General features: G+C 40.2%; 1 protein-coding gene across 1 annotated transcript in view; it reads right to left on the reverse strand.

The window, feature by feature from the left end:
- The window catches only part of BCKDHB (branched chain keto acid dehydrogenase E1 subunit beta), a 218,089-nt gene that overhangs the window by 170,588 nt on the left and 23,633 nt on the right, over positions 1–23,868 (reverse strand). Inside the window, exons 4-6 of the mRNA XM_059177218.1 lie at positions 4,708–4,841; positions 4,089–4,244; positions 1,444–1,552 (exon numbers count right to left, since the gene is read on the reverse strand). Coding sequence (XP_059033201.1) covers positions 1,444–1,552; positions 4,089–4,244; positions 4,708–4,841 — 399 coding nt within the window. The remainder of the gene's footprint in view (positions 1–1,443; positions 1,553–4,088; positions 4,245–4,707; positions 4,842–23,868) is intronic.

The following is a 23,868-nucleotide window of genomic DNA, read 5'->3' on the forward strand; positions in this document are numbered from 1 at the left end:
AAAAACTCTTCAAGTTAAATCAACATCTACCCTGTGAAATGCCAATTCCAATTCCTGGATGTTTAATATTCAAAAGAAAAGAAAGAGTATGTTTACAAAGCACCTGATCAAGAATGTCCCTAGCAACCTTCTACAAAATAGGCAAAAACTGAAAACTGTGATGGACATTTGTTCATTAATAGGAGAATGGATAAATCATGATTAAATTTATACAGTGGAAATACTACTCAGCAAATGAAAAAGGCATAAATTGCTGCTAACAAGCAACAAGGTGAATGAATCTCAAAACATGAGGCTGAGAAAGGAGGCAAACACAAGAGGATACACATGGTGTGATTCATTTCTACAAAGCCCTAACACATGTGCAACTACTCTACGGGGACAGGATCAGAAAGTGGCTAAGTTTGGGTTAGAGAAAATGGGCTGGCAGAGAAGAGACTGGAGGAGCTTCCTGGAGTGAGGAGATTGTTCTAGATTTTGTTTTTCACAGTCTTTACCTTGATGTGTAAGACTGTCAAAAAAAAAAAAAAAAAGCTATCAAACTGAACACTGAATATCTATGCCCTTTATTGTAAGTAAGTCCCATCACAACAGAAAATGATAAAGCTAACAACTTGAGAAAAAGAATGATTTACAAAAGCAATATTCTTTATATCCAAAATAAAATATAGTTTAGATAGAATAGCTTGATATTTAAAATCTCCATTATTCCGGGCACCTGGGTGGTTCAGTGGGTTAAAGCCTCTGCCTTCAGCTCAGGTTGTGATCCCAGGGTCCTGGGATCAAGCCCCGCATCGGTCTCTCTGCTCAGCAGAGAGCCTGCTTCCCTTCCTCTCTCTCTGCCTGCCTCTCTGCCTAATTGTGATCTCTGTCACATAAATAAATAAAATCTTTAAAAAAATTTTTCATTATAGGTGATAAAGAAGCAGTCACAGATGAATGGTTACAGAATTATGATTTCATGCTTAAGGTAGGGTGACTGAACATCTCGATTTGCCTTAGACAGTCATTCCAGTGTTGACCTGAAACCACAGCATTGTCAGTGCCCCCTTTGCTATCAAAGGTATATTGATTTAGAGAAAGACCTATAGCTAGAAGGAAATATGATATTATTTGGTACAATGCACTCATTCACTTTTCCATTCGACCTACACTCACTAAGCATCTACTATGTAGCTAAACATAGTTTCTTTGTTCTTGCTACCATTTCACATTGCTCCTTTGTTTCCACAATTAGAACCTAAAACAGAAGGATGGATTTTTGCCTAAAGTTAGCATAAACAGTGAAAGACAAACTAAATACAGAAGAAAGCAATGAGAATTTTCTATAAGCAAGGAAAATATAAATCAAACTTACAAAACAAAAAGGTTAAAATTTTTTTGAGCTGTGCAAAACAAAATGCATAAAGATATTCACAAATATAAAATAAAGGAAACCTTTACCTGCTGCCCTGTAAAGTATTTTAGGTTCAAAAAATATACAAGGATTTTTATCCTCTATGCATGACAAAAGAAGTCCTTTGGCCTGGAAAGGGCTTCTGGGTACAACCACCTGTAAAAACAATTTTTTTTTTTTTAAAGACCATTTTGATACAAAATGCAGTCCAGTAAACTCACTTATAAGAAGGGGAGATATTTCAGTAACTAATTATTACTAATTGCAGAGCTCTTGCATTTTTAGCCTAATTACCATTATAAATGTAATATATTGTCCCATCCCCCCAAAATTCCATTGTTGAACAAGTATTTATCAGATGCCAATCACAGTCTAGTAGCTATGATACTGTTCTCTTAAAAAGCTAAGCTTCCGGGCGCCTGGGTAGCTCAGTGGGTTAAGCCGCTGCCTTCGGCTCAGGTCATGATCTCAGGGTCCTGGGATCGAGTCCCGCATCGGGCTCTCTGCTCAGCAGGGAGCCTGCTTCCTCCTCTCTCTCTCTGCCTGCCTCTCTGCCTACTTGTAATCTCTCTCTGTCAAATAAATAAATAAATAAATAAAATTTAAAAAAAAAAAAAAAAAAAAGCTAAGCTTCCATACATATATTAAAAGGAAACTGCAAGAAGCAAAGTTGTCAGTATCTTCCTATATTCACCTATAAAAAAAATACTTTCCACTTATACCCTACTGCTACTTTCAAAGGGCATGTAACTCTTCTCCAATTTTGATACCAAAATTTCCTCCTTTCCCATGAAACACAGGGTCTTCATTTCCTAAGTAGAAAATAATTCACTGAACTTTATGATCTGGGCACTGTAATGTCCGATTATTGCAACAGTGAAAGGAAAGTGTGGATATTGCCCACTTCCAGCTGAGATGAAAGGGCTCCAGAACCTTCTCGAGAAGGCCTTTGACAAGGAGGAGGATGATCACAGCAGATGGCACATGTGTTAACTGGGCCAAGCACTCTATGTGGATACTACTCTTCTTAGCAACCCATACTATTATTATTTTCCCCAATTTAGAAAGAGAACCAAGGGATTAAAAAAGAGATCAAATAATTTGCCCAAAGTTACACTGATTGTTTGACCACGGTTTCTCTCACAGTTCTAACACCAGACCCTAAGCTCTTACTATATCATTTTGCCTCAAATCACAACTTATGTCTAGTTTTTAACAACTGGTAAATAATTACGTAAATACCAGTGAATACCAGTGTTACATGGGAAGCGTTATTCAAATAAATCCAAATTTACCTTAAAGACTCAAATGAGATTCCCTGAAACAAACTACATTTGGCTTTACAAATCAATTTTACACCATTTTAAACTGAAGGATTATTTTTAAAAAGTAGCACAAATCTCACTCTTTTCTGTAAAAAAGACTTCTGAACACGTTGCTTACCATAATACACAATGTCTTTAGGTTCTTACTTTAGTTTCTCTTCATCTGCTTTCCTCATGTATTTCTAGCATTTTGTACTATTTCCATTTGGGATTAAAAAGAGGGAAAGGGACATGTGAAGAAAGGAGATTGTGAGGGGACAAAAATCTCTTCTTAAAAGTGCTGGGTAAGATCATAAACTTTAAATGTCAATCAATTTTCAGCTCAGGCACAAAAAGAAGTGTGTTTAGGGATGCCTGCGTGGCTTAGATGATTAAGCATCTGCCTTCTGCTCAGGTCACGATCCCAGGTTCCTGGGATGGAGTCCTGCATTGGGCTCCCTACTCGGAAAAGAGCCTGCTTCTCCCTCTCCCTCTGCTGCTTTCCCTGCTTATGCTCACTTGCTCAGTGAAATAAATTTTTAAAATCTTTAAAAAATAATAATAAATAAAGTAAGCGGTGCTTCAAATGTGGCTTCTGTCCCAACCTACCGCTTCCATCTTATGCTGAAAAATTATGCAACCTCCACTCAATTAAAAAAAAAAAGTGTGACTTTATAAAAATAAAACAGACACATGTTTACAGCCAATTCATGTTCTCAAACACACATACAGCCCTGGGTGGACCTAGGAGTTTCTATCATGATGCCCTGGAAGGCTCTTTAGCAAATAGAAATGGAAAAGATAATGTAAAAAATTAAAACATAAAATATGCCCAAATGTCATTTTTTTTAATCAAAATACCTAAACTATTGTGGAATACTTAAGATTATTACAGACAGCTTTAAAAGAGAGATGCTTCAAAATTATTTGATGGCGTATTACCTTACCTGGAAAACACATCTGGATAACAGAGGCTTCTCTTAAACTGAAGCAAAAGTCCTATCCCTCTGAATTTGAGGTAAATATGTACTAAACTGTATATCTATTAAAATTTACCCAGAATCAGTTAAGTGAGAAAGCCCCATTAGAAAGAAACAGAGCTTTGAAAGAAAGGGAAGTTAAACCAACTATGTTCTCTGTCTCATCATTTATAGTTGGTGAAATTAATGTCAGGGTTAAGCCAGTGCTACTTCAACAAGAATATTCTATAAACCTGGGAACTGGAGAGCTGATCTAAAATAAATATTCCCTTTCTAAAAAAAGCAATTAAGTTCACATAAATTCCACAAATCCTGTTTGCTTTCCTCTGGATAAGCATATTAGTTAACAGAACAAACCAGAATGGAAATATCCAACAGAGATCAAACAAAGTGTATAAATGAGGATACCTTGATTCCTGGGCAGTGAGCAAAAAAAGCTTCAGGACTCTGAGAATGATAAAGAGCCCCATGGCCAACACAGCCCCAAGGGGCCCGGATGGTGAGGCTTCCACAATTAAAAAGATCCCCAGAACGATAGCGATACTTGGCAGCTTCATTAACAATCTAGGGGTGGGGGATTAGGGGGAGAGAAAAAGGACAGGTCACAAGGAATCTTTTATTGTCATCCCTTTCCTTAACCATTTTATTAGATCTTTAAATATATGCCCATAATAAAATAACTCATAATGCATTAGCTCAAAGATGACCAAAAAATCCCCAAGATCAGAGGTTGGGAGAGTGGAAGCAAAACTCCAACACTTCACGGATGTAATCTAAGACATGTTTAATCATAGGGGCACCTGGGTGGCTTAGTCAGTTAAACAACCCTTTGGCGCAGGCCATGATCTCAGGGTCCTGGGATTGAGCCCCATGGGGGCTCCCTCTACTCAGCAGGGAGTCTGCTTCTCCCTCTCCCTCTGCCCCTTCCCTTGCTTGTGTTCTCACTCTCTCTCACTCTTTCTCAAATAAATAAACAAAAATCTTAAAAAAAAAAAAGTTCAATTATAGTAAAATGAAACCTTCTTACCTGATCAAAAGCAGGGAAAATATAATCTGCAAACTGAATTTCTGCAATGGCAGTAGCCCCAGTGACTGCGATCCCAATTCCAAACCCAACAATTCCTTGTTCACACAACGGTGTGTTGAAAACTCTATCTTTTCCTAAAAAAAGAAAAATTAGTCTTAATATGACAAATGGGAATGATACAATGCACAGCATGAGAGAGAGTCTAATTCAGAGAGTTAATGGTGACGGAGCATAAAAAAGGTGAAGGAAATAGAAGATAATTAGCATGAGGTCTGGTTTAAATGCAAACATAATTATATTAACTGTAAGTAATCTTAGCGTTTCAACTGAAAGAAAGGTTGTCACTCTGGGATAAAAGAAAGCAAACCGCAACTACTTAAAACACTGAGACAATAAAGATAACTGAAGAATCCTAAGTAAAAAGAAAGAAAACAAACAATGAAAGCCTTAAGCAAAACAAGGTGTTGTCACCACAGGATCAGTGGACAAAGTAAACTTTAGGGGGAAAGGCATTACCAGAGATAAAGCGGGAAAATTCATCATTTTGAAAGGTTCAAGTCAGGAGGAGGACATAGTTCTAAATTTACACTCATGGAACAACACAGGCTCCAAATAAGAAAAATTAACAGAATTAAAAGGAAAAAGTGGATAGATTCCCAATATGGAGGGAGATATTAATACACCAATCTCAGTAAGTGACAGAAAAAGCATACCAAAATAAAAAGTCAGGACTAGAGAAGATCGGAATATGATTAGCAAATACAACCTAACTGACATGAGCAGGACAACAGCCAAGAATACAAACCCTTTACAAGGAAGCAGTTAATTCACTGACCACAGACTGGGCTAAACATCCAATCTCAACAAATTTTGAACGATTAAAATCATTACAGGGTATATTCCCTCACTTCAGCTGAACTAAGCTAGAAGTCAATAACAGAAAGAGAGAAAATCCTAAGTTAGAAAAAAATTTTAAATATGTCTAAGGATCCACGGCTCAAAAAAATTATAAGGAAATTATAAAGTATGTTGAACTGAATGACAATGAAAATTATGTATCAGTTTGTGAAGGTTACAAATTTAGTAAGGAGTCCAGTAGCTCTTTTACAGACTAACCTGCCCACGCGTATTATCAACTCTCGACACAATGTAACAAATAAGTGACTTAAAGGCATTGGAGAGCCAAAAAGCAGCCTAAACCAAAGAGGCCTTGACCCTTGAAAGAAAGGAAGGGCAGTGGATAAGCATAACATTTATAAGTCCTGGCCCCTGAGGAGACTCTGCATTCTCTGTGACAAGAGACTGCTAGGATTCAGACAAGACAGACTCTGTCTTTATTAGCTCGGAGCTATGAGAGAATGAAAGGGGTTCAGGGGTGCCAGTGGCTAGATATTGAGGAACCAAGCCCCTAAAAGAACACCACATAGGGGCACCCCAAAGTCCATGTGTATACTCCATCCAAATCTTTGGCTGACCTCTATGGCTGAAGGAGACATGAAGAACCCAACAGATAACAGCTGGAAGCCCAAAGAGCTGAGCAGAGATTTCAGCTCTACCTACTAAGAAAAATACAGAATTTGGAGTTTGAGACTCTTTAAATTAAAAGAGCTTGATAAACACTTCAGGCTTCGCATTGAAAACACAAGGTACATGTTACTAGTGTTCAATTCTCATTTGAAATTTCACCACCTGTCCACCAATAACCAGAAAAATCCTAAATTCAGGGAGCTGGGCAGACACAAATAATGACCACGGTCTGGCCAGGTGACTAGAAGTCTGTGGACAGATCAGGGATTCATATTTCAGGCCCAAAATTGAGGGACACCAGTTCTTCTTGTTGCACAGAATTCACTCTCAGCTCAATCACTCCTTTTGAATACGCATCACAAATAGGGCAGGTGCTGGGAAATGCCAGCCAGACACATCCTGTAGTCTGCACTCTCTAAGCAGCTGCAAAAACTTAAAAGCATGATTCATACTCATCACCATCTGTAACTGTCTTGTGAAACTGTGACCTCTATCACTCATCAGTTCCCTATTTGACGGAGAACAGCTTGATAAGCTCTGAAAATCCAGGACTCCATTGAACTACGAACAATTCCTTAGTCGTAAGGTTCAAGCCTCCTCCTGTAGAATACATACCTCTGGAATGCCTGAGCCTCCCTAACTAGGTGAGCAGTGTTCTTATTTATTCCCTGCCACTTCGAGTTCCCTGGACTTGGGTATTTATCATCTCAGGACGTAGATACAGCTATTTTTTCCCCTAAAGATTTTACTTATTCATTTGAGAGAGAGTGAGAGAGAAAACACAGAGGGAGAGAAAGAAGCAGACTCCCCACCGAAAAGAGGCCCCCATGTGGGGCCTGATCCCAGGACCCTGAGATCACAACCAGATCCAAAGGCAGATGGTCAACTGACTAAACCACCCAGGGGCCACTAAGTACAGCCTTTTTTGCTGCTAGAAGGTGGCAAAGTTGAGTTTCTCAGAACTGTTACTCAAATGCCTGCTTGCTCTGAGGAAACAGCTTAATTTAACAACTCTCTCCAACAAGCTGCAATGACATGAACTGTTAAAAACGGACGAATGGATAAGGAAGATGTGGTCCATATACACTATGGAGTATTATGCCTCCATCAGAAAGGATGAATACCCAACTTTTGTAGCAACATGGACGGGACTGGAAGAGATTATGCTGAGTGAAATAAGTCAAGCAGAGAGAGTCAATTATCATATGGTTTCACTTATTTGTGGAGCATAACAAATAGCATGGAGGACAAGGGGAGATGGAGAGGAGAAGGGAGTTGAGGGAAATTGGGGAGGTGAACCATGAGAGACTATGGACTCTGAAAAACAATCTGAGAGTTTTGAAGGGGCGGGAGGTGGAAGGTTGGGGGAACCAGGTGTTGGGTATTAGAGAGGGCGTGGATTGCATGGAGCACTGGGTGTGGTGCAAAAACAATGAATACTGTTATGCTGAAAAGAAATTTAAAAAAAAAAAACAAAAACTATTTCTATCTTCTCCCAAAAAGGTAATGAGAGAAGAACACATGTAACTTGTACAAAAATGATGACTTCCTACATATTATAGTGAAATTAACCTGATACAAACTTCGTACACAGAGTATCCCAATGGGTAAATTAACACATGCAGTGATTGCACCATGAGTCAAGACAGATCTGGTTTTCAGTGCTATCTCCACTAATTACTAAACTCCCTAAGGCTCAATTTACTATCTATAACAAAAGAATCATGATACTAAAAAGAGTAAAATAATTAGAAACAGGAGATAGGGCTACTGTGATTTTAAATAGGAGGATCAGGAAGGTCCCACTGAGAGGTAACATATACAGAGAGAGTTGAAGGAAGTGAGAAAGTACACTATGCATAGATCTGAGGGAATAAATGTTCTGGGCATAGAGATCAACAAGTGCAAAGGTCCTGGGGTACCTGGCATTTCTTATGACATCAGAGAAAAGGCAGGAAGTACCCAGTGACTGGTCTGGAGTAAGAGCAATACTGATAGGAGATAAAGCTGAAGAGTTGAAGAGTATGGGATGGGGAGGTGACACAGATCAGACAGGGCCATGCAGGTCCCTGTCAGCTCTCTATTAACTATGACAATGAGTGAGTCAACAATTAGGTGAGGGAGACAGGAAGCCATTGAGTAAAATCCTGCCATTCTCTCACCTACATTCCATCTCTCTAGCTGGTACTTGGTGAATAGCCTCTAACCACGCAAGGAGACATGGCAAGTCTGATTACAGGATACTACCATACCAGTAAGAGATGATGACACCTAATTGCAGAAAAGGTGTGAGACTCTGTGGATATAGTCTAAATATAGAGTTGAAGGGATTTGTTGATAAAATGGTTACAGAGCATGAGTCAGAGAAAAACACCAAGGATGACTCAAAGGCTTCTCACCCACGCAAGCTGAAGGACAGAGTTGCCCTTAACTAAGGAAAGGCAAACCATGAAGCATGCTGGGATGAAATACCACTGATGGAGAGGTTACATCTAAGATGCCTTCAGATGTTAATGTAAAGCTCGTAAACAGACTGTTAGATATAGAAGTTGAAAGTCTTCATCATCAAGACAGCACTAAAAAACATGGGCCTGAGTGTGATTGACAAGTAAGTGTATGTGAGTACATAGAGGAAAAATCCAATGTTAAAAAGACAAGCCGTGAGAACTAATATAATCAGCAAAGTTGAAAAGAAAAAAAAAAGCCAAGAGTTTGGAGGAAAAGTAGGAGAATGTGCTGGCCTAGAAGCCTAGATCAAGAGGGAGAGGGAAGACAGGAGACAATGAGTAATGATAATTATTGGGAGAAGTTTTGTTGTAAAGGGGAAAAAAAGGAGGAACAACTGACTGGACAAAAATATGGGTCAATAAAGGGAATTTTTCTGTAAGACCAATAAAAAAGCATACTTGCAGGCTTATAAAAATGATCGATAAAGGAAGAAATGATTGAGAAAATTAATGAAATGAAGAGACAGAAGAACAACCAAGACTACGGCTTTGATGAGGAGGAAGGGGTCTAGTGTGGAGAGGTCGACAGGAACCCTTGCATTCAGTCAGAGTGCGGGAGGAAGGCATGTGTGAGCACCGATGCGGATACAGAAGTGTGTGCAATGGCGAGAGCTTGTCAAAGTTCTCTTTTCACTGCATCTATCTTCCTGGCAAAACATGAAACTAGATTACTGGTAAAAAGTAAGGATGGGTGTGCGGCAGTGTTGAGGAGAGAAAAGTATGAAATAGTCTTCTGGGGGGCGCCTGGGTGGCTCAGTCAGCTAAGCGTCTGCCTTGGGCTCAGGTCACCATCTCAGGGCCCTGCGATTAAGGCTGGTGTCGGGCTCTTTGCTCAGTGGGGAGCCTGCTTCTCCCTTTTCCTCTGCCTGCTGCTTTGCCTACCTGTGCTCATTCTCTCTCTCTCTCTCTCTCTCTCTGTCAAATCAATAAAATCTTAAAGGGGGGGGGGGGGCGGGAAAGGAAGGGGTGGGGAGGGGAATGTCATCCAGGAAAATGGAGAAGTGAAAGGACCAGGATCTGGCAGCAGGATGGTAGGCAGCAAGAGTGGCCCCTGGAGATTACTAGTCTCAGACTAAAAGTGACATCAATTGCAAGATGACGTTTTTCTCTGGTAACATTCTACTTAAGATTGAGGGTTTAGGAAAGGGTATTTGTTAAATTAGACAGCCACATGTAGAAGAATGAAGCAGGACCACTTTCTTATACCATACACCAAAACAGACTCAAAATAGATGAAACATCTAAATGTGAGACAGGAATCCATTAAAACCTTGGCCACAGCAACTTCTTGCTAGACATGTCTCTACAGGCAAGGGAAACAAATGCAAAAATGAACTATTGGGACTTCATCAAGATAAAAGGCTTCTGCAAAGCAAAGGTAACAGTCAACAAAACCAAAAGACAATGGACAGAATGGGAGAAGGTATTTGCAAATGTCCTATCAGATAAAGGGCTAGTCTCCAAAATCTATAAAGAAGTTATCGAACTCAAAACCCAAAGAACAAATAATCCAATCAAAAAATGCACAGAAGACATAAAAGACATTTCTTCAAAGAAGACATACAAATGGCTAAAAGACACAAGAAAAATGCCTCACATCCCTTGGCATCAGGGAAATACAAATGAAAACCACAGTGAGATACCACCTCACACCAGTCAGAATGGCTAAAATTAACAAGTCAGGAAACAACAAATATTGGCGAGGATACAGAGAAAGGGGAACCCTCCTGCCCTGTTGGTGGGAACGCAAGCTGGTGCAGCCACTCTGGAAAACAGCATGGAGGTTCCTCAAAAAGCTGAAAATAGAGCTACCCAGCAACCCAGCAATCACACTACGAGGTATTTATCCCAAAGATACAAATGTAGTGATCCGAAGGGACACCTGCACCGCAATGTTTATAGCAGCAAGTCCACAATAGCCAAACTAGAGAAAGTGCCTAGATGTCCATTGACACATAAATGGATACAAAGGATGTCACACACACACACACACACACATTCACACACACACTGGAATACTACTCAGCCATTTAAAAAAATAAAATCTTGCCATTTACAACAACATGGATGGAACTAGAGGCTAGTAAGTTAAGCAAAATAAGTCAATCAGAGAAAGACAATTATCATATGATCTCACTCATACGCACAATTTAAGAAACAAATCAGAAGATCATAGGGAAATGGAGGGAAAAATAAAACAAGACGAAATCAGAGAGACAAACCATAAGAGACTCTTAAGCATAGGAAACAAACTGAGGGTTGAGGGAGGGGAAGGGGGTAGACAATGGGGTGACTGAGTGATGGACATAATGAGCACTGTGGTATAATGAGCACTGGGTGTTACACAAGACTGATGAATCACTGACCTCTACCTCTGAAACTAATAATACATTATATGTTAACTAACTGGATTTAAATTTGAAAATAAAAATAAAAGATTGAGGTTTTAAAGATGGGTTTAGCTGAGATTGGATTTTGCCAAGCAAATAATGACATGGAATTTAAACTGGGTATAAATGGAAGAAAGGTCATCAGGACAGTGAGATACAGTGACAGGGTGGTGGGATTCATGGCTTTTAAGAATCAATATGGCCAGGGACGCCTGGGTGGCTCAGTTGGTTAAGCAGCTGCCTTCCACTCAAGTCATGATCCCAGCGTCCTGGGATCGAGTCCCACATCAGGCTCCTTGCTCGGAGGAAGCCTGCTTCTCCCTCTGCCTCTGCCTGCCCTTCTGTCTGCCTGTGCTCACTCGCTCTCCCTCTCTCTCTCTGACAAATAAATAAAATTTAAAAAAAAAAAAAAAAAAGAATCAATATGGCAAAAAAAAGAAAAAAAATCAATATGGCCAAAAGGTTGCTGGATTGGAGGTACTAGAAGCAGTGAGCTAGGGAGGTTCAAGGTGGACGTCAGAGCTGGGGATGCCTTAGATTAAGATCCTGGAAGGACCACAGTTACTATTGATAATGATAACATCTGGGATAGGACGTTAGAGTGAGGGGCTGAGGTAGGATGAAGGACAAGATCTCTAGAGAGATCACTGAGAACACCATCCATGGGGATACTGACAGGAGTCCTGGAGAGGCAGACAGTGAACCAAGGTGGAATGAAGAACAGTGGCCTGGTATGAATGGATGGCAAGGAAGGACTATATTAGTGTTCAGGACTCATCAATTTACTGATTTATTGATAGTGCTTAATAAATGTTTATTTTTAAAGGAAAAATTAAATGATGGAAGCTAGGTTTCTTTTGATTCAGAAATCCAGTCTTTCTTTACTTTCTGAGCTGACTAAACTCAGCTTTTGGGTATTTAGAACCAAATTTCTCAAATTCACTCCTATTAAGTAGCATTATGTGATTATATAATAATCTCACACAGACCACATCCTTTAGGTCAGGTGGTTACATAGAATTGTAGCCCTGAAACACATGACCATTTAAAACATTCATCCAAATGATAAATAAAATCAAAGATCAGTCGTAATTCCTAACTTTCAAAGGCAGCTTGACTCTAATGACACCCTAGTTTCTGAAGCTCAAGGAAAACTGGAAGGAGGCAGCAGCTTCATCAAAGCGCTGGAAATCAAACTCAATGAATGTTTAGGTAAGTGGTCAGGGGCTTCGATTTCATAAGAAAGAAAGAAAAAAAGGAAAAAAAAAAAAAACTAGGTTTACCCTGAAATAGCTCTTCAATGCCCAACAAGATTTTCTGACTAAGTCAGAAAAAAGGAAATACTATCCAAATCACTTCTTTCTAAAGCTCAGACAATGGAGTAAAATTAAGTTAACATTTCAGATAAACTTACTGCTATTGATGCTATAGGTACCTAGGAGAAAAGGCATCCATACAACATACCAACTTCTCAAGTTTTGCTCCCTGTGCTTCAATTTTAAGCTATCTCTCTTTGTATAACTCCATGACCTCTTGAGTCCACGCAAACGTGTAGAATGCCAGATGTTTGGTTATTTAAATAACTAATGTGTTAGAATCTCATTTGTCGACAAAAATCAGTCATCAAGTCATACCATGACATCCTTAATAGTTCTCTTCTTTTGTAAAGGGAACATGATTACATCATTGGCAGCACACTGAGACGTGAAAGATACTGTCCACCATGGAATGCCAAATATCAAAAGAAAACCAGCAGCAAGCTGGCTTTTCTAGCCAGAGTCACAGATGGATATAACCAAGTCCACCAGTGAACCCGGTTCCCTATACAACATTTAAGCCACAACTAGCTCAGAAACAGTGAGAAGAGTGCAAAGAAACAAAACTTGGGAAAAAAGCAGCAAGCAGTCATAGGTTAAAGTGACAACATTACTTCCTGGTAGGTCATGAAAGTCAGTGAGGACCTGCTTCTGTTCAGTGCCCAGACATATTTTGGAAGCCATGACAAGTTTTAAACTAGCTTTCCTTGTGAAAACAGTGGTCCTGCAGGTTATTAAATCTACCTTGGGTAAAATTAAATTTATTATTACCACAAAATTTCTGGAAAGGCAGCTTTAAAACTGCCCATCTCTAAGCAACACGTATCTCCTTAGGACACAAATCTGAACAGGTCAGCATATCCTTCCAGAAAAAAGAGATCAGCTCCAACAGGGAAGCACTTCAAGTCCCAGATTCCCTGACCAAAAGGGTAAATAAGGACATGAAACATTCATGATTAATATTCATTGAGCTAAATGATAAACCACAGGTACGGCCATTGTAGATATAACTTTGATGGGGAAGGGGACGGATAATACATTACAATATTTGTAGTCAAAGACTTTCTGGAATATGTTGTGATTTTACATTTTAAAGTTTGCCAATAAAGAATTTGATAGACAACTATCATATGATCCCCTTATATGAGGAAGTAGAGATGCAACATGGGGGTTAAGTGGGTAGGAGAAGAATCAATGAAACAAGATGGGATTGGGAGGGAGACAAACCATAAGTGACTCTTAATCTCACAAAACAAACTGAGGGTTGCTGGGGGGAGGGGGGTTGGGGGGGTTATGGACATTGGGGAGGGTATGTGCTATGGTGAGTGCTATGAAGTGTGTAAACCTGGAGATTCACATACCTGTACCCCTGGGGATAAAAATATATTATATGTTTATAAAAAATAAAAATTTTTTTTAAAAAAGAATTTGATAAAGATGAAAGGCATTTGTTTTAGGATCAAGTAAAGCAAAAGTCAAAAGTTAATCCAGAACACTTCTACCTCTTAAAATAAGTAGAAAAGTGAAGAGTATTCTACTTATTAGGAAGATATTTAGAGAATAAACATGAAAACAAATCTTAAAAATAAAAATGCTAGGTAGAATGACTGTACAATTCACATTCCAAACAGAAATGTCTGGGAATGTTAAGGATACTAAGAATAATTAACAGATGTGATTGATCTCAACATGCCTAAACTGTATAGTCCCAGGAAAACAGCTGTTCTGAATAAACAAAGACATATAGTCACTATTATTAGAGTTAAATAATATTAACACCTAGATAAAAAGTAATAAGGGAAATATGTTCAGCTTAGCCGTAACTAATTTACCCTATATTAGCATCCTAAATCAGGATATTCATGTTTCAGAGCTGGAAAATTAAGTGAACTGAAGAAGCCATTCTACCATCAAGATAATGCTCACAGTTTACTCCCTACAAAGGGCACCGTGATGGCCTCAGCCCAGACCCCTATGTGTGGAGAACCTGATGCCCTGCTTGCTGAGAATGCTCTGGGCAAACAGACACCAGCAGTCAGCCCTTTCTAGGGACTATAATGAACTTTCAACTGTAATGAACTTGTAGCTTAAGGTCATGTGTGGTGGCCACTATTCCAATGATTGATCAGTGTGTGGGTATAAAGGTCTGGTCATTTCAGTACAATTAGGGACAACACAACGGGTCAATATGACTCCAGAGATCCCAACACCTCCAGGGTTGGCCACAGTGGTCCTAGGATCTATATCACTTCTGGACATCTCCTTCTGTCCAATCCTGCTTTTACTTGAAAATAGCATTCTATTTATGGCTCCAGAAGACTCCAGGTTCTAAGCTTTCCAGATTTAGGAAGTTTACCTATATCTACAATTACCTTACAATATTCTCCACATGTCTCTGGGCAACAATGGATAGAAAGAGTTGCTTGTGAGGCTTGGAATAGATCTCACCTGTCTTTCTCAGAAAACCCTTGGCATAGAAATCTGGGTCATTAATATGGATGAGAAGAAAGTTAAAGACAGAAGTTGACCAGGAGCAAATCCATGTGCTTAGTAAATCTTTACCAAATGAACAAATGGAGGGAAGAAATACAAAAATCCCTGTTATCAAAAAGTCTAAAATTGTGGGTACAGATTCAAAAATATCCACAGATCCAGCAATCAATTCTAAGGATTCAATGACTAGATTAAAATTAGTAAAACTCCTTTCTTGAGAACACAGACAGTTTGATTTATCTTTAAACACTCAATAGTTGGGGCACCTGGGTGGCTCAGTGGATTAAAGCCTCTGCCTTCGGCTCAGGTCATGATCCCAGGGTCCTAGGATCGAGTCCCACATTGGGCTCTCTGCTCAGCAGGGAGCCCGCTTCCCTCTCTCTCTCTGCCTGCCTCTCTGCCTACTTGTGATCTCTCTCTCTGTCAAATAAATACATAAATAAAATCTTAAAAAAAAATAGATAAGTACATACCAAGGAAATTTAGAGAAAATCCTCACACCAGTCCAGATTCAACTGCATATCCAACTGACTATATCAATTTCATAGTTCAAGTGATCTTAATTATGATAAGAGTTGTTTAAAAAAAAAAAAAAAAACTCAGCTGCATTCAACATTTCCTGCTTATTATGCTCCTGAAGTCATGCATCAACTTTAAAGAGATTTTTACATTTTAATGACTAACAAAGAACTCTTCAAGGGTATAATAAAAATGATTCTGGTGCTTGAAAATTGGATCTTCTTTTGTTTGCCAAGAAATTCAATTACTATTAGCAATTATCAGATGAGAGACTACTAAAAATATGGAACATTGGCGCGAAATTATTTAAGATGAACAAAGTATCAATGCCACCACTTAGATAAGATCTTTAGTGAATCATTTATGCTCTCAAAACAACAACAAACCCCAAAACCCACAGTTTTTGTCATATAAGAGAGATGAACACTGTAGCTCCTCTACCTTTTATTAAAATCACATTAACAAGGTTATTAATGTGACTACAAATTTCTTAAGTGAAGCTCTCTAAAATTGAAGAGATTAAACCTGGAGTTTACAGAAATGCACACAAAAAATATAGTTTTTCAAATCTATGTACACATGGCTGAAGAAAGATTCCCAAAAATGAATACAAGCAGTATTTCTGAATAAACCTGCAATAACTTCACTTCACTTGAATACAACCAAAGCTGATTTTCCAGAAAGTCAAAAGAAATATTTTCGTCATCCTTGTGATAACAGCTGGAATTTAAGGGCAAGCCATCTAATTCTTTTTTTAGTCTTCCTTCATTTATATGGAAATGAGATGTTTCCTAAAACATATCTGTACTCAATACCTACGTCAACACTGAAGCTCAAAGCACACAAATTCCTCCAGCTGATTCCTGACTATAAGTGAAAACAGCATGCCAACATCATCTAAAGCCCATGTGCGTCATTCACCAAGGAGGACATTACCAAGCTGTCAATTTCAATTAACCTGCCTAGCTTTATAAATAGCCTAAACTTCCCTATCTAAATAGGTTGGTGCCCTTTTCTCAGAAGCAAAGGGAACATGACAAAGAAGCATGAAAAATAAATGAGCTTTCCCCTTTGTAAACAGGAGAAAGTTGGCATTAAACCAATTCTAAGTCCAAATTCAAGAACCATTAATAAAATAAAGCTCAAGAGAATCAAGAACCAGTTTTAACCAGAAAATAAACATTGGCTATCAGCTCTCTTAAAAATATGTGAGCCTCACTGCTATAGGAACTAATTCAATGTACATATACAGGCAGAACTAAACACAAGTATCATAATGATGGTCCTTAATATGGTCCCCAAACTAACACTGTTTAAAAGTCCCAAATACTTGGGCGCCTGGGTGGCTCAGTGGGTTAGGCCACTGCCTTCGGCTCAGGTCATGATCTCAGGGTCCTGGGATCGAGTCCCGCATCGGGCTCTCTGCTCAGCAGGGAGCCTGCTTCCTCCTCTCTCTCTCTCTCTCTCTGCCTGCCTCTCTGCCTACTTGTGATCTCTCTCTGTCAAATAAATAAATAAATAAATCTTTAAAAAAAAAAAAAAAAAAAAAAAAATAAAAGTCCCAAATACTTGATCCTCAGTCAAAAAACAAACAAAATTTTTAATTCAATTATATCACTCTATTCTAAATTTGAAACATTTTAGTATTTTTATAATTTATAGCATAAATTCTTATGCTAGTTCTAGATGTTTCTTCCTCTAAAATTGATTGTAACCCACAAACCCTATATCACTTCTATAATTACTTATATACTGCACTCTTCTTCTGCACACTCCAATGAGCAAATGAAAGCAGAATCAGAAAATATCAATGGACTTTACTGAGAGGCAGAAAATAATTGGCCCAGATTATTAATCAGGCTAGTGACTCCGAAATTAGTTCATCTCACCAATTTATCCTGTGTGGGGTAAAGAAAAAAACACAATTGGTCATCATAATTAATCTCAGGTAAAATGTGTGAATTCATGTGTGTACGTGTGTACTTATACACACACGTGTCACCCAGGTAATGATTCACAAGCTTGCCATAACAACATAACAGACAAGTGGCATCTTGCAATAAGGATAGTATTGGGGGCACCTGGGTGGCTCAGTTGGTTAAGCATCTGCCTTCGGCTCAGGTCATGATCCCAGGGTCCTGGGATGGAGCCCCACATCGGGCTCCCTGCTCAGTGGGAGCCTGCTTCACCCTCTTTCATCTGCCTGCTGCTCCCCTTGCTTGTGCTCTCTCTCTCTCTCTCTCTCTCTCCCTCTCACTGTCAAATAAATAAATCTTTTTTTTAAATGTAAATAAATAAATAAGGATAGTATTCAGCTCACTGAAATATTGAAGACAACCAAAAGCTAGTAAGTTAAAAAAAGACTTCTGATCCAAAAAGATGACAAAGTTGATAGACCATACTTTGAAGAAGTCTCCCCTTAAATCCCCACTCACAGCAGCAACAGAAAATTTCAGTCAAAGTCATTCACTGGTAAAGAATACTCTTATGTGTCAGTTAAATGATTCGCCACTTTATTTGCACTAAGTCATGACACCTGTCTTCCCATTCTTTCATTCATTCAACCGATTCCTACGTCATTATTATGGGTATCACAGGCATAAAATAGGGGGCAAAATAAGCAGAATGAGTTACAGAGGCAGTGCTAGATGGAAACTGATGAGACTAACTGAGAGAAATTTCTTCTGGGTAGTGAAGGCTATGAAGAAGACGGGCTAGTCGGGAAGTATAAGTCAGATTTAGAGCAGAGGGCAGAGAAGCATAGGTACGACTGGTGAGTAGTGTAGATCCAGCCAAGAATGTGAGGGAGAGAAACTAAAATTGGAAAGAAAAGTCAGGGCCAGATGGGTTTTTTTTTTTTTTAAATGAAGAGTGGGTCTTTTTTTTCTTTTTTTAAGACTTTATTTATTTATTTGACAGGCAGAGAGCACAAGTAGGCAGAGAGGCAGGCAGAGAGAGAGGAGGAAGCAGGCTTCCCGGTGAGCAGAGAGCCCGATGCAGGGCTCGATCCCAAGACCCTGGGATTATGACCCGAGCTGAAGGCAGAGGCTTTAACACACTGAGCCACCCAGGCGCCCCAGAGCCAGATGATTTAAGATCGTCAGTGCTAAGCTAAGAAAACTAGACTTGACTATTAAACACAGAAGATTTTAAAAAAGAATATTGTGATCAGAACTGCATTCTGGGAAAACTCACAGATGTACACATAAGGAACTAGAGTAGGAAGAAGGGTGAGAATGAAGTCTCTTGTGACAAATATTATCATTCAGATCAAAGGGAACGAGTGCATAAACTATGCTCGGGACAGTAGTGAGGGAAACCTCAAGGTAAAGCCAACAGAACTTGACGAGTCTGAAATTAGATTTAAATCTGAGTTGTCTTGAGGACCCATAAGCAGGATCCAAGAGGCAGAGAGAACTTGAAAATCACCATACATAGTAAAATGCAAGGAAAACGGTTTCTACAGTGATCAAAAAAAAATACACACATAAGTAAAAGGGGGAGTTTCGCTTGAAATAAACTGGACACTTTTTTAGTGTCAGATCTATTTCTAAACAAAAGGTCAGGGAGAAAGCCAGAAACTACCACGATGCACAATACGAGAGAAGTCTTAGTTTGGTCCAAACCAGATGGCCAGCTAAAATAAGCCATAATACAGAGTACAACCTAGTATTCCAGAATTAAAGAAATCTATATTCTAGATGCTAGCACAGGACAGTCGCATCTCCTCGAAGCCTGGGTCATCTATTTCTGACCTCACTTTGCCATGAAAGTTCCCTTTCTTTAGGTCAGCATGTCACCGGTGGCCCCTTCGCTGCACACCCAACCAACATTCTTCAGTCTGTCTTTCATTCAATGTGAAACCCCAGCCAACTGCCCGAGATCCTTTCTTCTCCATTTGCCCCAGCTCCCAAAGAATGGCGAGTCCCAGCAGTTCTCCCCGATGCTTCATTGTCCCCCTCCTGATTTCATCTTCCCTCCCGCTGACATATGTTAGAGTCTCATTAGCTCTCGGACAGATGCAGTCGTTCTCAAACTGTGATCCTCGCTCGGACCAGTGGCAACAGCAACATCTGGAAAGCTTTAGAAGTAAAAATTCTTGGACACCCCCCTCAGACCTCCTGAGCCAGAAACTCTGGGGTAGGGCCTAGTAATCTGCGCTTGGGCAAGCCTTCCAAGTGATTCTGATGCAAGCTCAAGCTTAAGAACCTCTGGACTCCCCAGTCCTCAGCCCCGATATCCCTGCCTTTAGCCTTACAGCTAGCGCCAGGTGGCCAGAGTTACCTTCTAAATGACCTGTTATATTACGCCATTCGCCACCTCTACGACAGTATTCAAAATATGTGAACCAAATTTGAAATTAAAAAAAAGCTAACAGACCTCAATAAATGTTCAATTATTTGTATCTTAATGTTACTTGAATCTGTACAAACATAATACAGTTTTACAAAACTAGCACTACTTCCTTCTATTTATCAAGCATAGGTTAGTATACTCATTTTTTCCCAAAGAGAACACAAAACCAATACATTTAACTATGTTAACCAGAAATCAGGCTTTTCTGAAACTTAATCACAGTGTCAGATTTCATCCCAGAAAGATGAAGGGTTAGGCCTGGTTCTGGTTGTGAAATCTTGAGGAAGTTATTTTGCCTCTCTGTGCCTCAGTTTCTACATCTACCAAATGGGATAATAGAACTCCATAGGAATGTGGGATTGCATGAGTTAATATAAAGTTTCCAGGACAGAGCTGGGCATGTGAAAAGCACTCTAAGAGTTGGCTGCTGTCATCAGCTTCATCATTATTATTAATATTATTATGTTAATATAGCAAATGCCTATATATGGAAGCATGGTACTGATTGGTAGTTATCCCCCATTCTTCATTCTCCCTTTCTTCTACAGTAACAGCACCCCAGAGTTTTACTGAGCACAGATTTACAGAGGATAGAGACTCCATTTCCCAGCCTCCCTTCCCTCTCAAGAGGTTTCTATCTACCCTCTCCATGGAGAGTAAACCTCCAGGATAGAGATCCTGCTGGCGGAGAACTAAGGGCTTCTTAAAAAGACTTTCAGCCAATTTGCCTCATTCTAGAGCACCATTCTCTTCATCCCTCTTCCCAGAGGTACTTGGTGTTATCAATTCCTGAGCCCTTGGGTAATTCTTCTTATTTTAATATAATTTTTTATTTTTTTATTAACATATAATGTATTATTAGCCCAAGGGGTACAGGTCTGTTAATCACCAGGTTTACACACTTCACAGCACTCACCATAGCCCCTTGGGTAATTCTTTGGTAGAAACTGGACTGGTTCTTGGCCACTACACTGCCCACTCCAGATTCGGTTTTGGCTAGCCTCTCAAACCCTGTACCTTCCTAGCATTTTGTTCATGTGGTCTCCAGTCCCACTAACCCCATCCTTGGGGATTTTGACTGCTGCAAAAGAAGATCCCTTAACATTTTACTGGGGCTTGGGGAAGGAACAAAAGAGAGCTTATATTCAATTTTCTCTTTTTCCAGAAGTCTCCAGTGCCATTTTCTATAAAAACTCTCAGTGCACCACTTAGTTTATCCTCTATCATTTAAATTCTGGCCTAAAGCAAAGAAACGAAGTCCTTACATTGTTTTCTCTTGCTATTTCATTCTTACACTGTTATTTTACTCACCGGGTAATTAGGCTTTGGCTCAGCAAGCATACTAGGATTTCCCTAAAGGCAGAGCCCACATCTTAAAAATTTTAGTACCTTCTAGAATAGTAGTTCTCAAGCTTGGCTGCACATTTGAATCACCTGAGGACCTTTTAAAACCCCAACCCGGCCACACCCAGAGCAGTACCTTGCAACCTCTGGGGTAAGACCTTACGACCAGTCCAGCAACACAGAAGCAAGGATGAGAAGCACTGCCACAAAGTGAGGGTGCTGTTGCTGTCTGGAGACCTAAGTCAGACCCGCATCCCACCCATGTACACACACAACCGAAAGGCATCTACCTTCCTGGAATGGCATCTCCAATAAGCTCTTGAAAGGCATAGTGAACGGGTCTCAGGCAAACACCCCGAGTAACGCTAGGACATAGTAAGGAAGTGCCTTAGCCCAAGACAGAGTTACTTGGTCAACGTGGCAACGGTTAAGAGTCAACACTAGCCTTTCTCTGCTGTGTGCCCTTCAGCCCATCACTGCCTTCCTCATCCTTAATGACTTGTGAGCAGTTGGCCTGGCAATCCCGGATCACAGGCTTGAACAGACCGAGGGCTATTTGGAGAGCCAAGCTTCCAGTTCTGCTGAAACTATAAACTGACCCAAACAAAGAAAACCAGTGGAGTTGCCAGGCAGCAGAGGCTCTAGAATGTATCGGAGAAGCGAGGGGAAGCATTCTGGCTGGAGAATAGAGCCAGAGGGCTTGTGTCAATCTTACATTTGCATAGCTAGCCTGCTATTTGTACTTCGATTTTATTTGTGCAGGAAATAGTTTGGGGGAATTGTGAAGATCAAAGTCACCTGAAGTCCCCCTGAAACCACAACATTAGCAAAGGTAGGAGCCACAGATCCCCAGGTCACAGCGCCCACCTCTTGGAGTCTCTTCATTGCCTTTTTTTGGTGGTTCTCGGGAAGATGCACATCAGGTCACTTATGGCCACATACATAGTGATGGCAAGAAGAGGACAGGCAAGGCCAAACTGGGACAAACCACTAATGCCCCCAAAAGGAGACCCACAAGAAAAAAGAAACAGATGCCATGGGATCCGGAAGGGAGAAAGTACATCAGATGCTAACAAGTGGGCCCAGTCCCTTGGCTGACAGAGAGAGGGAAAGGTGTTGCTTTTGAATGAAGGATCAGCTAGAGACCACAAACAGATACAACTAGTAGTAGAAGGGACCTGAAAATATGCAACTGCACCAGGAACTCCTGCCGTGTTAGGTCCAGGACTGGCCGGGAAAGGAGTCTACTCACCACTCTCAAAGACAGCCACGTCTGTTCTCGGATCCTGTAATTGCTTGGTGCACGGGGAGGACTAGGCAAGAAAACGGGACATAGGATGGGAGGGCCGGCAGAGCACTCTACAGCTACCATGAAACCCTGTGCAGCAACTGGGCGGCCGCTCCCTTAGGAAAATGGATGCTGAGAGCTAAGGATTACTCAGCCTAAAAAAACCGGGAGCGAATTTTACCTAAATTCTACTTTGCTGAAATCCTGAACTGTAATGGGAGCTAAAGCTGAGCAGGGAGTGGCCTTCGGCCCCACCCCTGAAGCAGCTCCAGCGTGAACTAGACAGGTGAGCAGAAGAAGAGAATTTGGCAAGAACTGAAAAAGGAGAATGCTTTATTGAGACTCTTTGGCTCAAATTCTGCTCACAAGTATCTGAGAGAAATCAGGAGAGACTGGGTAGGTTAGAGGAGTGCAACTGTTGTGGCCACAATCGCTAACTTCTCTCTCCCTCTCTTCATCTCCCCCCATCCCTCATCCTCCCTCTCTTCCTGCTTCCTTCTCTCTCCCTCCCTCCCTCTCCCCCCCAACACCCCCCCCCGCCGTTTTTTCTTTATTTTTTATTTCTAGTAACCTTACACCCAACATGGGTCTCGAACCCTTAACCCCAAGATCAAGAGTCATATGCTCCTCTGACTGAGCCAGCAGGCGCCCCTGACTTTTCTCTTTTTGATACAAAGAGGTAAACACCGTGAGCAGAGTTGTAACCTTAATTATTAAACGTAGAATAATTAAATAATTAAAGAACCATTTTAGAGAATTAAAATATTAATATCACAGAATTAAAACAGAATAATCAAAAACTAAGTATCTAGCTGGTCCTTAGACAGAAACTCCACAATCTCTGACAAAAGAAAAAGGTGCTTTCTTCGGACAAATGACTGACCCAGGGAACTGCTGAGAATGCGACGGAACTTCTCTCTTTAATGTCTCTCCTATCAGTGTTCAATTTAGATTTGAAAAGATATAAAAGGGTTTTTACGCCATCTAAATGTTCCTTGCTTCCTTTAAGAATTGACATGTTCCTACAGTGACTTAAAAGTTTCCTTTTGAGGGGCGCCTGGGTGGCTCAGTGGGTTAAGCCACTGCCTTCGGCACAGGTCATGATCTCAGGGTCCTGGGATCGAGTCCCGCATCGGGCTCTCTGCTCAGCAGGGAGCCTGCTTCCCCCCCCTCTGCCTGCCTCTCTGTCTACTGTGATCTCTCTCTGTCAAATAAATAAATAAAATCTTTAAAAAAATAAAAAATAAAAGTTTCCTTTTGAGTCCTAAGGAGCCTCCACTTCTTCCAGAACAAAATACTCAAACTGAGCATCTACAGGATCTTGATTGATTAAGACTGTAATGCTGTGTTTGTGTTTCTGGCTTAGAAACTAGGGTCTTTGTTTCTGCTGGACTCCTGGCTGGCAGAGACCAGAAGAGGAA

The sequence above is a fragment of the Mustela lutreola genome, chromosome 6 (genome assembly GCF_030435805.1).
Source record: "Mustela lutreola isolate mMusLut2 chromosome 6, mMusLut2.pri, whole genome shotgun sequence".
Lineage (NCBI taxonomy): Eukaryota > Metazoa > Chordata > Mammalia > Carnivora > Mustelidae > Mustela > Mustela lutreola.